The sequence below is a fragment of the Medicago sativa genome, chromosome 1 (genome assembly GCF_051527215.1).
Source record: "Medicago sativa cultivar Bolivia chromosome 1, Bolivia_mono, whole genome shotgun sequence".
Lineage (NCBI taxonomy): Eukaryota > Viridiplantae > Streptophyta > Magnoliopsida > Fabales > Fabaceae > Medicago > Medicago sativa.
In genome coordinates, this window is record NC_140749.1 from 54561432 (window position 1) to 54577723 (window position 16292).

At 35.7% G+C, this 16292-nt stretch overlaps 1 protein-coding gene and 2 pseudogenes across 1 annotated transcript; all 3 read right to left on the bottom strand.

The window, feature by feature from the left end:
- Positions 1 to 108: 108 nt before the first annotated feature.
- LOC146955435 (uncharacterized) lies at positions 109 to 1265 on the bottom strand (annotated as a pseudogene).
- A 1877-nt stretch (positions 1266 to 3142) lies between these two features.
- Positions 3143 to 5692, bottom strand: LOC146955436 (uncharacterized). Its single transcript, XM_085710253.1, has 3 exons — positions 5111 to 5692; positions 4080 to 5033; positions 3143 to 3994 (listed from the first exon to the last, which is right to left on the bottom strand). Exons 1-3 carry the CDS (start codon positions 5621 to 5623, stop codon positions 3143 to 3145), a joined length of 2319 nt encoding a protein of 772 aa, XP_085566379.1. The 5' UTR covers positions 5624 to 5692.
- A 2396-nt stretch (positions 5693 to 8088) lies between these two features.
- LOC146955437 (F-box/kelch-repeat protein At3g23880-like) lies at positions 8089 to 15677 on the bottom strand (annotated as a pseudogene).
- Positions 15678 to 16292: the final 615 nt, after the last annotated feature.

Here is a 16292-nt window from a genome sequence, read left to right on the forward strand (position 1 = left end):
ACATGCCGAAATAAAAAGGCATGTTTTTAAATCTGTACAGTCAAAAGTACAAACTAAAGTAACATAAAAAGAAAGAAAGAAAAAAAACTATCGAGAACAGTTCACTCCCTAATGCATTTTTTGCCAAACTTGATCATCAGCCACAACCTTGTGTTGTCTCTTATCCCAACTGAAACATTTTTTCAACACAACCTTACCGTAGCGACACCTTAATATAATGTTCAAGGACTCTGCCATGTCTCACGATGCTTGCTTCGTGAACGTACGGCTAATCGTTTTCCTTTTATACGCCTGCTCCAGCATGAGTTCAACAAAAACTCGGTCCATGGCCATCATTGGAGACCTGTCAATTTTACTTTGACTAGGAGTAGTGAGAGTCTGATCATCCACTCCTCTACTGGTGCTAGAATGGTCATCCAGATGCAAAATGTTTTGCATCATTTTCTGAATAAAAGTCAAAATCATTCAACAAAACATTATGAAACACGTCAAAATCATTCAACAAAACATTATGAAACACATCTACAGTATATGTACGAAGTTGGTGGAGAAGATTACAAGGAATTTTTCTATACAATATTATTCAATGAACAGTACATTTGCTTTCACCTTTATATTCAAAACCTTCGTCAAAACATGTATCTCCCATCAGCGCAGCAACTGCCAGACCATAGATCATTATAACATGGAGCAACGTTTTTTTTCTGAAAACATGAGCATCGAGGCAGACCTGCATGTGCAAAAATGATAATTGTAATGTAAAGATTCATGAATGCTTTTGAAATATTTGTGACGACAGTGTGTACCGTAATATACTCTTCCCAATTGAATCCATTTTGACTAACCATTGACTTAATTTCATAGTATTGCTTCGTGAATCGCTTGTAACGGTTATTTAACACATCTACATCATACTTGAACCCAAATTTGATGTTAAATTGTTCGGTCATGTCTGCCCAAGCTTATCTGCTAAACAATTTGGCAGTTTGATTGCCTTTGTGAACATGGGACAGAAAAAGCTCAAAAAAATATTGGTCTTGAGATGGAGTCCAATTAGCCCACAAATTGTCCAAATTAATCGATTAATACATAATCCACCATTTCATTACCTGTAACTGAGATAAATTAGTATCTGAAAAGCATTCCATAATATGTGGCCACTTAAACAAAGAAAAACACACACATGCCGGATTTTTCCAAATGAGGCAGTGCCAGATTTACTAGGAGTACCACATTTTACATCAAAATCTACCTTGCACAACTTGATCCAACGCTGGTACCACTTTCAAACAAATTACATGGAAAACTTGTTCTCAATGCATCTTTTCAACCACTCTCACCATACAAAAATTCCAACTTAACAATAAATATACAATGGACAATATCTCACATATACAACATGTTGCAGATATTAAAGAAATTTGCTCGAAAGAGATAAATTTCCATACTGCATCTCATTTCATTTGTCCCATTAGTCTTTTAGGCGAGAAGATTTAGTATGTATATGTAACATGAATCACTTTTGCAAAATTTATGGGTAAATGCAATAGTAATAAAATTAGCAGCCTTGTCAATGAGGATAAGCTTAACCTTGAAAATTTACCTTCATCATCATAAAACCTATCATGTGAGGGATTCTGAAACAAAATCCAACCAACAGTCATAACTCTTAAACAATAACACTCCAATTAATAAAGGCTTAATGATGTGTTTAGTCCTTGCAAATAGGCGCCATTTAAAAATCAGTCCCTGTAATCGCTAATCCTGGCATTTTACCCTTTTGCATTTGTTAATCATTTAAAATTTGGTCCTTGGACCAAGTTAATCACTGGCAACTCATCTGTTTACTGACGTGGCACTGTTGAATTGGTTTTCACTTGACATGTCATCCAAATGTGCACGGGAATGGACGAAATTGCCCCTCTTCTCTTGAGACCTAAGCGGAATGACGAAACTACCCTTCGTTCATCTTCTTCATAAACCCAGCTCTTCTCTTCTCTGTTACCGCGATCCTCATCTTCTTTTCTTCTTCTACAGATCATCCTCTTTCTTCATTTCAATCTACTTCGTCCTATTCCTTTCTTTGTCCATTGAAAAACCAAAAACTCTCATTGTTTTATCAACATTGAAAATGTCTACTGACACCTCAACAAAGGACTCGTATGAAACCTACTTCAATGGTGGCAAGTTTCCCCCTCCCTCAGTGCCAACATCTCGAGGGATGCTTCCAATGTGCAAGTGTTTACCTATGAAGCCGATGATTCTTTACATATCAACGACTTTGGAGAATCAAGGAAGAAGGTTCTGGAGATGTCGCGATTGGCAAGTAAGTTTTATGATTTTTTCCTTTTGCATCGTATTGTAAACATAGTGAATAACATAGGAAAATGTTTTGGTATGTAGAAAAAGTACAAAACCTGTAATGAGTGGATTTGGGATGATGAACTTGGTCCAGCAACCAGACCAATGACTCGTTGCTATTCAGCTGAAGCAGAGTCTGCACCTTTCAATGTAGCTGTGATTCGTGAAGATGAGTCTGCACCTGTGAATGGACCTGTGATTCGTGAAGCTGAGTCTGCAAAGTCTGGAAGGTCTGCAAACCAATGTTGCAATTGTGGTGAAATCTGGGAGAAGAAGAAAGACAAATGGAAAATGAAGGTGTTGGCTGAGAAGAAGAAGGTTGAATGGCTTAAGTGGATACTAATAGCTAGCTGGTTGATCTTTGCTGTTTTTTTTTGTTAAGAAGTAATGTTATGTAGTTTCTAAGCTTGATGTTAAATGTGTTATGTTATGGGGCAATGTAATGTTATGAATGAAAGCATTCCCTGTTAGTTTGTGTCAATGTTTTTCATAGGCTTGTAATGATATTGAATACATAAGTTATAATACTTGAATACTTAGATACTTAAAACACATTCATTCATTCATCCATAACAGATGTTTCATACATAGTCTTACAAAAGTTGGACTTAGCCAAGCAAATCACAAAGTGATGTCAATTCAACAAGTGCTGTTACAAAAGTTGGACTTAGCCAAGCGAATCACAAAATAAAACACACATCAATAAGTAGTCTTACACAAGTAACATCAGTTGGACTTAGCCAAACGCAAAACACAAGTAACATAAGTTACATAATTAGCACTAAATATATTTCACATTCTCCACACTTCTTAACAAGGCCAAACAACTTCCACCTTCATCTCTGAATTTCCTTGGGGCAGCTTCAGCAGCATCTTTCCTTGAGCCATTTGCCTCTACAACTTCTTCATCAACCACCTCAATTGGGTTGTCCATGTCTTTCCCTGGACCATTTTTGATTGCAGGACTTTTCCAGAAAGTTCTGCCACTCTTCCTAACAGGTGCTTTCACTTTCACTATTGGCTCCACAATGGCCCTAACAACATCTAAGGTCTTAACAGAAGGTTTTCTTGGTGGCTTTTTGTGCATACCAGGTTTCTTCATGACAGTAGTTGGTGGGTTAACAACTGTGGTTACATTAGCTGAGGGCTTCACAGATGTGTGCGCATTTTTTGATGTGTGAACCACAGTGTGCACATTTGCAGTTGGCTTAACAAATGTGTGTGATTTTTTTGATGTGTGAACCACAGTGTTGACATTTGCAGTTGGCTCTATTAATGTGTGTGATTTTTTGGTGGTGTGAACTGTTGTTTGAACTGTAGCACTTGGCTTAATAGATGAAGACATAAAGGCCATTGGATTTTTTTTAGGTTTCTTACTCTGTTTTGGAGGAATGAATCCTGTATTGCTCCCAACCTTCCTTTTTTTACTTGCACCCTGCACAGGCTCACTTATGTCTGGAGTACTCAGTATAGACTCCCCAGTCCCTTCTTGACTTGCACTTGCATTTGCACTTGCACTTGATCCAGCAATAGCTTCACGTGCACCACTTGCACTTGCTCCATTCCCAGCTTCACTTGCACTAGCTTCATTGTCATCATTGTCATCACCCCTTGCATGTGTTGGTGGCTTTCTCTGTGTTCATTGATAATGAAATACATAGGTTAGCTTATTACAAATTGTGAAATGTAAAAACAGTGACAATGATTTGATGAAATACCTTTCTTTTTTGAGCATTAGGGTTGATAGTTAAACTTCTGCATCCTTTAGCATTATGGCCAAACTGATCACACCTTATGCACCTGTAAGTAGTTCCAGATCTTTTATACTTACCCTGGGATGATGGTGCTTCATCAGCTTCTCTCCTTCTAAGCTTTTTTGGTCTTCCTGGTGCCTTCTTATAAGCAGGAGGTAACATTTCTTCACATTCTACCTCTGGCCACATGTCTTGACCATTGATAGCACTCACATTGTGTGCATAACACCTTTCATACATTTCTCTGCTATACCATTCAGAAACATAATTTTCTGGGTCCTTTGATGTTTTAGACATTGCTATAATGGCATGCCTGCAAGGAATCCCAACCAACTCCCAAAAATTACATGAACATGTTTGCTTGGCCACATTAACAGTAAAGGCCAGACTTCCTCCAACCTGATGAACTTCAAACTCTTCAGCAACACCCCATATGGCAACCCAACCACCAAACTTCTCAATTTCTCTGTTTAATCTCTTCCTAGGCATAGGCATTATCCTATAGTTCCATCTTTCAAGCTTAACCCTATTGGTTGACATCCTATTCATTAAATATGTTCTAATCCATTTAACCATGGTCAGTATTGGTTTTTCTCTAGCAACTAATATTGTTGAATTAAAGGCTTCAGATATGTTGTTCATTAAGACATCACATTTAGGGTAATAAGAAATAGCATGCTTACACCACATTTTAGGGTCATGTCCCATTAGCCACTCCCATGCTTTCAAGTCAACCTTCTTCAGCTCATCCATCTTTGACTTCCACAATTGATAGTAAGTTGCTTTGGCTGCACCCATCATCAGATCCCTGATCAAAGCACCACCTCCAAATCTCTTTTTAAAATTTGCATAAAGATGCCTCAAACATAGTCTGTGTTCAACTATGTCAGACCACTCCTCTAAAACTGAAATGAGCCCCTGAAAATAAGAACAAGTTAAAGAACCAACTATACTATTGAATTAAAGGAAGTAACCAGATCTATAAAACATCTAACCTTCTGTTGATCAGAGATAAATACCCATCTCCTGTTAGTTCCAATATCTTCAAGCAGCAAGGTAAGGAACCACCTCCAAGAATCTGTTGTCTCAGTCTTTACAACTCCAAAAGCCAAAGGGAAGTATTGGTCATTTGCATCTCTACCCACTGCAACCAATAAAATACCTCCATATTGGGTTTTCAGATGACACCCATCCACCCCTATGAATGGCCTACAACTTGATAAAAAGGCTTGCTTGCAACCATCAAAGCAAAAATAAAACCTGCTAAACCTTGGTTGAACACTCAAGGACAGTCTTTCAACATTTATCTTACACCTATTTCCTTGGGACACCCTCTGAAGCTCAGCTGCATACCTCCACAGTAAGGTATACTGTTTCCTTGCATCCCCTTCTATGAGTTCCTTGGCCTTCTTTTTTGCCATCCAAGCTATGTAAAATGACACTCCAACTGACTTGTGTGTTCTCAGATCTGACATTATATCACTAACCTTCATCTCAGAGGTCCTCATGTTATCAAGGGCATATTTGGTAACAAAGTTTACTTCAGCACTACGGTTTTCTAAAACCCTACCACATGTGTGGTCCCCATACCATGTCTTTAATTTAAATGAATGGTTGTAGGCCACCTTGCTACAAAGGGCTATAAAAGGACATTTGGTATCTTTGCACCCTATCCTACACCTGTCTTTATCATTTTTTAATATTTTAATCTGGGTCCCATTTAATACACACCACTCCCTTACACCATCCTTGAACTCTTTAAGACTCTTAAAATCCATGCCAACTGTGAACACATAATCCTTGGTTAGTTGGCTGGGGTTAAATACATCATAAGCAGGTGCTCTCTCATCACCACTCAAATCAGGATCATCAGAATCTAACTCTTCACTCTCATACTCCTTCCCTCAATCAGTAGCATCCACATCAGCTATATTATCCACTTGCACATTTGTTGCTTCATCAGCCATATTTGCCCCACTGTCTGTGTTCAAATTGTCATTATCCACTTCTTCAAACCCATCTTCAAATCCAAGTGATCTCTCTTCTTCACTGTCAATATACCTATCATTATCATCATCTTCATCATCACTGCTACTTAGACCACCCACATCCCCTTCTTCATTATCACTATACACTAATGGCCTTTTTCCTTTGTCAGTATTGACTGCCTGAGAACTCTCACCCTTCTCATTGTTACCTACCTGATAACTCTCACCCAACTCCTCACCAACAACATCATAATTAGGATTATCACCTACAACAATACTTTCATCCACATTATGTTCAACAAAAACATTCACAACAGAGTTTTTTTTAAGTGCATAATCTTTTACAAATTCAGCAGTGGCGTCATCTTTAATCACCCTAAAACTAACCTCTTCATCTAACATCCACCACAGCCTAAAAGGTTTTTTAACTAGCAAATCAGTTTCCAATATTCCAGTTAACTCAAAGAAACACCACTTATCAGGATCTAAACCTTCAATCAACGTTTCTTCTCCCCCGTTGTAACAAATAACCCAATCCCTAACAAACCTACCCCCATAATGAAACTTAACAGCAATACCCATATCTGGAAAAAATTAAACCCCGATTTAGAAATGGTGGAAAACGATGACATTCACTAAAACAATAACTTCATTCCAAAACAACAACTAATAACACAGACATTCACAAAAAAACCACAACAAAAAACATAGTTCATCGTCGCACAAGTAACATACCCGTATTAGGTCGTGATGATTCTCCAGACGTTGCGATCTTCGAATTCGAGTTTGACACCTCCATTGGATTCGCCATTGAAAATGAGTAAGACCACTTCACTTCGTTCGATTCGTATCAGAGAGCAAGTATAATCTTCATTCACGGTTTCCCCTTTTCAAACCCTAATTTCGTCACCCAGAAATTTTGATTGTAGCAAATGAAGAAAATGATGGATCGGAGGGTACTTTGGTCATATTAAGTTACACTCAAGAGAAGAGGGGCAATTTCGTCCATTCCCGTGCACATTTGGATGACATGTCAAGTGAAAACCAATTCAACAGTGCCACGTCAGTAAACAGATGAGTTGGCAGTGATTAACTTGGTCCAAGGACCAAATTTTAAATGATTAACAAATGCAAGGGTGAAATGCCAGGATTAGCGATTACAGGGACTGATTTTCAAATGGCGCCTATTTGCAAGGACTAAACACATCATTAAGCCATTAATAAAAGGTGTGACATGTGAAAACTAAACAAATAAATATGTCCTAAATAGTCAGTATTGATACATATTATAACTTCTTAGTATGAATGAAAGACCGGAAGAAAGCATACCTGCGAATAATTTTGATGAAGAGTCAGGTTGAATCAACACTTTTTTCTCTCTGTCAATGTTTGAAATCTTCATTTCTATAAACTGGTACCAATCCATTTATAATTGGTTTGTGAGGGTGTTATCATATAAAAGCTTTGAAGTGGTAGTTGTATTGATAAATTGTCAATATTAATAATCAATAATGAATTGCATAACCTCCTGCAATTTCATCTTTTCTTTATATTTCTACTTTCCGTGATTTTATTTGGAGCAGGTTGATTGTACTACTCATTTTTTTCCCAATTCCAAGAGGATATTTACAGGAGAAGAGAAAATGCAAACACAAAAATATTTATAAAGTGAACTGAAGTCTGCTGCCAATAGATTTCCTTGCCTAAGCAATCAAGCTGAAGTAATTGATTGCCATTGAAATCCAACAACACAATAGTATTATAACATACTCCGGTTAGTTAGAAGATAATTTGAAGCATACATTATGAAATTTGCATGTGCAGCAGTTAGCGGCAGATGTATTAACAAACGTACTAGTGACTTGACATAACATCAAAATCCTAAATCCAATCTTATGCAGTGTGTAATTGTGAACAATGTAAAATTGTAATGACAACTATAACTAACAAACAAATAATGATAACACAACTTCAGAAGTGGCAAATTTCATTAATTAACAATGATACATGAAGTCAGCAGTAGTCAAAGCAAGCATAAAATACATAAATTGAGGTAAAAGTTGGGATTGAAACTCACTCAAATGACATATCACAACATCTACAACCAAGTCCAAGTATTAAAATCAAGGCGATACCAAACTCTCAACGTAGACTGCTGATTCTGCATATGTGCGGACTTGAGTCTCGAAAATCTTTTTAGTATCATTTCTAGCATCATAAACAAGCCACCTAAAACCAGGATTCTCTTTTAACAAGAGAAGTACATGATTGTCATCCTCAGAAATGTATAGTATCTTGAGATTGTCAACATAGTTACCATGATCACCAACGATAGGAAGGTGGATCAATTTCATCCAAGACTCTTTATTTCCGTATTCTTTCATAAGCCAAACATCAGTAAAAGAGTTAGAATAAGCAAATAGGCACAAGCAATCCCGCATCATACCCAAGGTCGAGTAAACCGGCATTCCGTGGTTAGGCTCTGAAATCTCTTGGTAACACTCTTTCCCTAAATCAAAAGAAACAATGGCACGCCTAAGAGACACAATAGAATATACAAACCAATTTACTGTGCCACTGACGATTATTCCTGATTCATTACAACCACGAGGGACCAATGTAGAAGGGAAATCCGAAATCTGTCTCCATGAATCTGTACCCAAAGTGTGAACTTCAACTTAAGTTTTGCAACTCTTCATGCGATTGCCAACATATTGAGAATCATAGCAAAAAACAGAAACAATCTTGTAATTATCAATGAAAGGATCATAGCCAAAAGCATAGTTAGTAAAACTATTATTGCCAAATGCATCTTTTTTTTGTGGAATTTTTAAAGACGGTAATTCCTTTAATTTTCTAGTTGAAGGGTTCCAAATAACGATGAGATGTTCACTAATAGTGAAACTGTTGTTTTTGGATTTCCAAACTGTTAAATTTGGATTTCCAAATTCTGTTATCTACCGAAGTTGTTACTAGGTTGAGTCACGACCAGGTCGCTCTCTTTAAGACGTTTCGTGGCACTACCCAAAGTTGTGCAAGGTAGACTATCAACCACGCCGCCTCCAGGATAAAACAAGCCCAGCTACAACTGTTCGATTAACTACTGCACTGTAGAAAATCGTTCGAGAATTACACCGTCAAATATGGTACTAAGACCACTCTTTAATACTGAAACCACTTTAATATGGTATTATTACCATTCTATATGGTGCTAAGACCACTAAAATATGGTGTTTCCACCATTCTAACTTTTAAGTTCTCCAAACTTTCAATATGGTACTACGACCACTCAAATATGGTGATACCACCATTTCTCCTCAAATAGAAAAATATTTAAATAATTTATATACTGTTAAGATCATTCATAATTCCGACGGGACATTATTATTACGAAAGGGACTATGATCTTAATAGTACTCTTTATTCCGAAGGGACATATATTATCGAAAGGGACTATGAACTTAAGACCACTCTTAATTCCGAAGGGACATTAAACCGAAAAGGGACTATGGTCTTAAGAACACTCTTAAAAATATGGTTCAATCGATTGATCGAAGCCACTCGATACGGTACGTAACCGCTCTATTTGAAACCGAAAGAGACAGAAAGGAGTAGAAGCAGAAGAAACTTGTTAACACAAGTCGGAGGGAGAAGAGAAGAAAAGAATTCCCGACAACTCAATGAAATTCTTTTCGGTGTGTGGAATGCACTATGTGAGTTCTCTATTTATAGGGAAAACTCACAACTAATAAGTGAGAAACTTTGGGAACAAGTAATATGAGAAACTTTGGGAACAAGTAACATATTACTTTGCGATTAAGTAATTCACATATTAGATCTAGTACAAAAATATCTTAATTGAGTACTAAAATATATTAAATTTAGTACAAAAATATATTATATTATGTACCAAAATATTTTAGCAAAACTTGGGGACTAAGAAAGCACTTTCTAATAATGATTAAATTTATCATTTCCAAATAATAAAATATATATCAATATATATTTTTTCTCTAGTGCTTATGTACCCCCATTAATTAGAGGTACACCCCCACTATATAAACACTACTAATGTGTGTGTTCCATCCGATGTGGGACTTCCACTTTTTTCAATTCACACAACACTAGTTCTACCCAACATGGGAATTTGTGTTTAGTCTTTTAACTCAATTTCCACACATGTTCCAACAATCCCCCACTTGAATTTAAAAAATGGTTTCAGAAGTAACGTCAAAAACGTCTCCATAAGATTTGCTAGTAAACAAAGGTGTCGCTTACAACTTGAACCTTTGCATAGCGAGTAAAATTCTGATTAACAAGAGTTGCTTACAGCATTGAACTCTATCTCAGACATAGAACTCACACACAAACCTTTTCATAAGGTGTATTCTAAAAGCCCGTGCGTTTATGGCCTTGCACGTGTATCCCGGTTTTAACGAACGCTCTAGGTATTCTGCCCCGAATCCCATAGGAACCGGCCCTTAGTTCCACATTCGTATAGGTGAGTCTATCAAGAGTACTCCTGTAGCTATGTACTCCACTCCAAATAGAGTATAGATCTCATTAAGAGTTTCTATTATCTCATCCTTCTATCACTGCACTGCAGGAATCATGCTTTCTTACTTTTATCATAGCATGTTCTATCACTTGTGACTTGTTATTACCCATTGAACCTATTTCTTGGGATCTCCAGTCATGTAGGTCGGGTTACCATCACTTGTGACCTTTGGGAATAAGTCCCATCCTATTGGATGTGTTTAGGACTTTCTTTTTAGTAATTCCTTTCGTCAAAGGATTAACTAATTCTTTATCAGTACGTACATGATCTACTTTAACCGTTCCTTTTGAGAGTAGCTAGCTCTCTAATCCTTTATGTGTTCGTGCCTTAATAATCTCCTCTTACCATTGTGGTAACGATTCTCAATTTTGTAATAGCTGCAGACTATCACAATAAATTAACACTTCTGGAAACGGTTTTATCCACTAAGGGATTTCAACTAGCAAGCATCTTGTCAACTTGCTTCTCCACTAGTTTTCTCTAGTGTTCTCATCTCAGATTCATTCCATAGTGGACTGAGTCAATATCATTTGTTTTAACAAACAACTCCTCTAGTGATGCTCAATATACAAACACTAGTCGCTAAATATTCATCTGAAAGATGTTCTATTTTATATCTTGTACCATTTAAGTACAATAGGTTACTCCTAGTGAAGTAATCTTAGAGTCATAGTTTTCTTAAGGCACCTCATGACTCTTTCTATAGCATGGCAATGCTTCTCATCCGTCTACTAGTAAACTTGCACAAGAGTTTTACGACATCGGCAATGTCGGGTCTAATACATTCAGTGGCTTACCTAAGGACTGCCAATGATGCTCGCATATTTTATTTGTTTAACTCCATCTCAAGTGTCCTTACACTTGGATCATAATATATGATTGCAAGTTTACGGTGAAATAATAATATTTCCTTAAGAACTTCAATTTTGTCTAGGTCTTTCTTATCAATGTTATTGATAAACAATGATTTCACATAATTCATAACATGAATCTTTAAATCAAATATGAGCAAGTTGTCTTCATAGAGACATATGATCGTGCAAATATTATTTGTCACTTTCATTCACTTTGTACTCATTCGATAGCATTAGAATGCCAAATTTTTCATGTCATTCTCCTTAGGAGTTTATTATAGACCTCACAAAGAATTATCTAACTTACATACCTTGTTTTCTTGTCCATGAATCGCAAAACTTTCAGGTTGTTTCATATAGATTTCTTCTTCTAGTTCACCATAAAAAGAGGCAACTTTCACATCCATTTGGAGTACTATCGAGTTATGAACGGCGGCTAAAGGGGCTAGTACTCTTATGGATATGATTTTCGTGACTGGTGAATGAATGTCGAAGAAGTCTATATTTTTCTCTGTCTAAAACCTTTGACTACAAGGAGAGCCTTGTATTCATCAACCGTACCATCAGGTTTTAGTTCCTTTTTTCCAAAATCCAAATACAACCGATTGATTTTGCAACTATGAGACAAGTCAACCAAGTGTCATGTTTTGTTAGACTCTAGAAAATTCATTTCATCGTTTATTGCTTTTTGCCATAATTCAGCATCCAATGAGGATATAACTTCTTTAAGGCTTAATGAATCTTCTTCCAATGTATAAACCAAGTTCATACTCTTTAGCAATTTTAGCTTTCTTACCTCTTTGAGGTTCTATAACATCTCGTATGATGTTTTCATAACTATTTCTAATTACATGAATGTGATTAGATATAGTGCCCCCACTAGTTCTTAATTTTTAGAAGGGAATTTATTTTGCCCCCACTAGTGCCCCCACTATTCTTTAATTTACAGGGGTACTTACTTCATAGAAATCAACATCTTTTAATTCTATGATCACTTTAACATTTAGGTCATAAAACCTATATGTTTCGTTATTTATCGCATACCCGATGAATACACATTCACAGGCTCTACTAGTGAGTTCAACTCTCGGGGTCCAGAATCCAAATATAGTTCAGACAATCCCAAGTTCAAAAATAAGACAAGTTGGATTGTCTTTTCTTCAAAAATTTCTTAATTAGAATTTTTGTTCTTAGACTTGGGTACTCTATAAATTTCAATTTTCGTTATAAAAATTGAACATTCAAGCATGTCAATTTTATTTTCCAAAATTCACAGTCATCAATAAATATGATAAAAACATCATTTTATCATTTCTAATTTATGTGTCATCAAATTCACACATATCATAATTTATTATGTTTAGAGATTCATATTCTCTAAATTCTGATTTATATGAACTTTTGGTTCATATTTCTTGACTGCAATAAATAAAATTGTCTAATCTTATAACTTTGGAATTAAGTCCAAGTTACTCAAGTTTAAAATTAAACGCTTGTTCACATGTCAAATATTAAAATCACACGACTAAAATAGAAGGAGAATTTTAATTTTGAACATCAATGCGAAGTCTTTTCCTGACAAGAGTGAATGGTACACAAGTCTCTCTTTAAGTCTGAGTCAACCCAGTCTTATTCAATAGAAATCTGAAATTCAGATTCTTTCTTATTTTTTTAGGGTAGCTAAATTCTTAATTTTAGCACTCCCTATCGAACTAAAATCATACTAGTTCCTTTAACCAACCAAGGACATAAATTTAAGAATATTAAATTTTCAGATGGTTATTCCAGAATAATATAGAACAATTTACTGATGTAACAACCGAGTCCATCTGAACTAATTGCATTCCAAGAAATTATTAGCGCATTCATCCATTCTTTAATAACAGGTTCGCATGTTGGCTTTACAATAGCATCAATGACGTCACATCAATTGCCAATATACATTCAATTGCCAATATGCATTCTTTAGCAACCACACAGAAGTCACATTCTTATAATATGAATGAAGAGGTAAACTAGCCATGCCACATGGAATGTTTCGACTGTGGCTTCTAAGACCAATATTGTTCTCTGATGGATTTTCGTGTTGTTGTTTAAAAACAACAACTACTTCGTCGTTTCAGTCAAAAGATGTAATTCTTATAGCTTGATTTATCCATAATTTATTTAGGGACAATTTAATCTCAATAAGTAACTTCTTCGGTAGACATAACATATCGAAACGTCTTAAAATTGTTGTTTTTGGATTTCCAAACTGTTAAATTTGGATTTCCAAATTCTGTTATCTACCGAAGTTGTTACTAGGTTGAGTCACGACCAGGTCGCTCTCTTTAAGACGTTTCGTGGCACTACCCAAAGTTGTGCAAGGTAGACTATCAACCACGCCGCCTCCAGGATAAAACAAGCTCAGCTACAACTGTTCGATTAACTACTGCACTGTAGAAAATCGTTCGAGAATTACACCGTCAAATATGGTACTAAGACCACTCTTTAATACTGAAACCACTTTAATATGGTATTATTACCATTCTATATGGTGCTAAGACCACTAAAATATGGTGTTTCCACCATTCTAACTTTTAAGTTCTCCAAACTTTCAATATGGTACTACGACCACTCAAATATGGTGATACCACCATTTCTCCTCAAATAGAAAAATATTTAAATAATTTATATACTGTTAAGATCATTCATAATTCCGACGGGACATTATTATTTCGAAAGGGACTATGATCTTAATAGTACTCTTTATTCCGAAGGGACATATATTATCGAAAGGGACTATGAACTTAAGACCACTCTTAATTCCGAAGGGACATTAAACCGAAAAGGGACTATGGTCTTAAGAACACTCTTAAAAATATGGTTCAATCGATTGATCGAAGCCACTCGATACGGTACGTAACCGCTCTATTTGAAACCGAAAGAGACAGAAAGGAGTAGAAGCAGAAGAAACTTGTTAACACAAGTCGGAGGGAGAAGAGAAGAAAAGAATTCCCGACAACTCAATGAAATTCTTTTCGGTGTGTGGAATGCACTATGTGAGTTCTCTATTTATAGGGAAAACTCACAACTAATAAGTGAGAAACTTTGGGAACAAGTAATATGAGAAACTTTGGGAACAAGTAACATATTACTTTGCGATTAAGTAATTCACATATTAGATCTAGTACAAAAATATCTTAATTGAGTACTAAAATATATTAAATTTAGTACAAAAATATATTATATTATGTACCAAAATATTTTAGCAAAACTTGGGGACTAAGAAAGCACTTTCTAATAATGATTAAATTTATCATTTCCAAAGTACAAAAATATCTTAATTGAGTACTAAAATATATTAAATTTAGTACAAAAATATATTATATTATGTACCAAAATATTTTAGCAAAACTTGGGGACTAAGAAAGCACTTTCTAATAATGATTAAATTTATCATTTCCAAATAATAAAATATATATCAATATATATTTTTTCTCTAGTGCTTATGTACCCCCATTAATTAGAGGTACACCCCCACTATATAAACACTACTAATGTGTGTGTTCCATCCGATGTGGGACTTCCACTTTTTTCAATTCACACAACACTAGTTCTACCCAACATGGGAATTTGTGTTTAGTCTTTTAACTCAATTTCCACACATGTTCCAACAGAAACAAAGGAGACCGTCACAAGAACCAACAAGGGGGTTTAAATAGAATTGTTTAAGGGAAGGGTAATCAAAGGAGAGCGTGGCATTAGAGGTGAAACTAGATATGAGTTGAAGGGAGTCCAATGGGAAAGACATTACAGTTAACTTTGGTGGGAAGTTCAATGAGCTTGTGACGACATGGTGGCGTTTGGTTGACACTCGAAGGTGCATATTTGCGAAACTGCGATCACTTGATATGAGAGAATTCCACGACTTGCAGACGCAGCGGAATCTTAAGAGACACTTGATAGGGAGTCTGCACAGGATTTCAGCCATGACATCCAACGGAAGTTGAGCCACCGGCTGCTGCCTCTTGGTGTTTGCGATCAGATAATTCCACAACTTGCGGAGGAACTTCTTGGCTGCAAGTATCTGGGTTTCCATCACTGAATCAGAAGAAGTGGCGTCGTTTTGGAATTAAAATGAGTGTTGAGGTTTGTTTGGGTAAAGGTTAGGAAAAAATTAGGAAATGATGATAGCTTGGCAAGTAAGGTTGGTGACCAGGCTAGTTAATGAAGTTTCAACTGCAATAAATCATGTTTACTGGCATGTACTTTTTGTGGAAAAAAAATAATGGATCTTAACACTAGGTGCATCCCACCACTTTAATTAGTATATAGTTTTCTTAATTTTGTTTATGTTTATATCTCTTTAAACGAAAGAAATGAATAGGGTAAGTAGCATGTTGTTTCAACTACAAGTCTACGGTTAAATTTGTGTGAGAAAAAATTGATAAAAAAACCCTTTGCAAAATTTGTAATGTAATTAATATGTTTATTTTGTTTGAAAATATTATTGTATTTTCCTTTGTGTATAGTGTATGGAATTTTGATTTTCATATTCTAAAGTAAATTAGTAGTAATTTTTTTGGTCAATATTATAAACAAAAATTTGACGTTTTAAATTTATTGAATAATTGGTGTATTTCATATATTAGATATATTAGTTATTCAATGCATCTGAAACATGAAGTTTTTGCTTCTGATAATGATCGGATAAAGTATTAATTAGGATTAGGTTTCGTATTCAAGAATGAAGAATCATTGGTGGGTGACCATGATCATGATGATCATTGGAATG

What these genes read in the sequence shown, in the direction of transcription:
- LOC146955436 (XM_085710253.1), bottom strand. Translation starts at nt 5,623, where the DNA reads ATGAGGACCTCTGAGATGAAGGTTAGTGATATAATGTCAGATCTGAGA. An exon ending in TTATCTCTGATCAACAGAAG is followed by an intron (nt 5,034 to 5,110) that starts GTTAGATGTTTT and finishes TCTTATTTTCAG; the next exon opens with GGGCTCATTTCAGTTTTAGA. An exon ending in CTAATGCTCAAAAAAGAAAG is followed by an intron (nt 3,995 to 4,079) that starts GTATTTCATCAA and finishes CAATGAACACAG; the next exon opens with AGAAAGCCACCAACACATGC.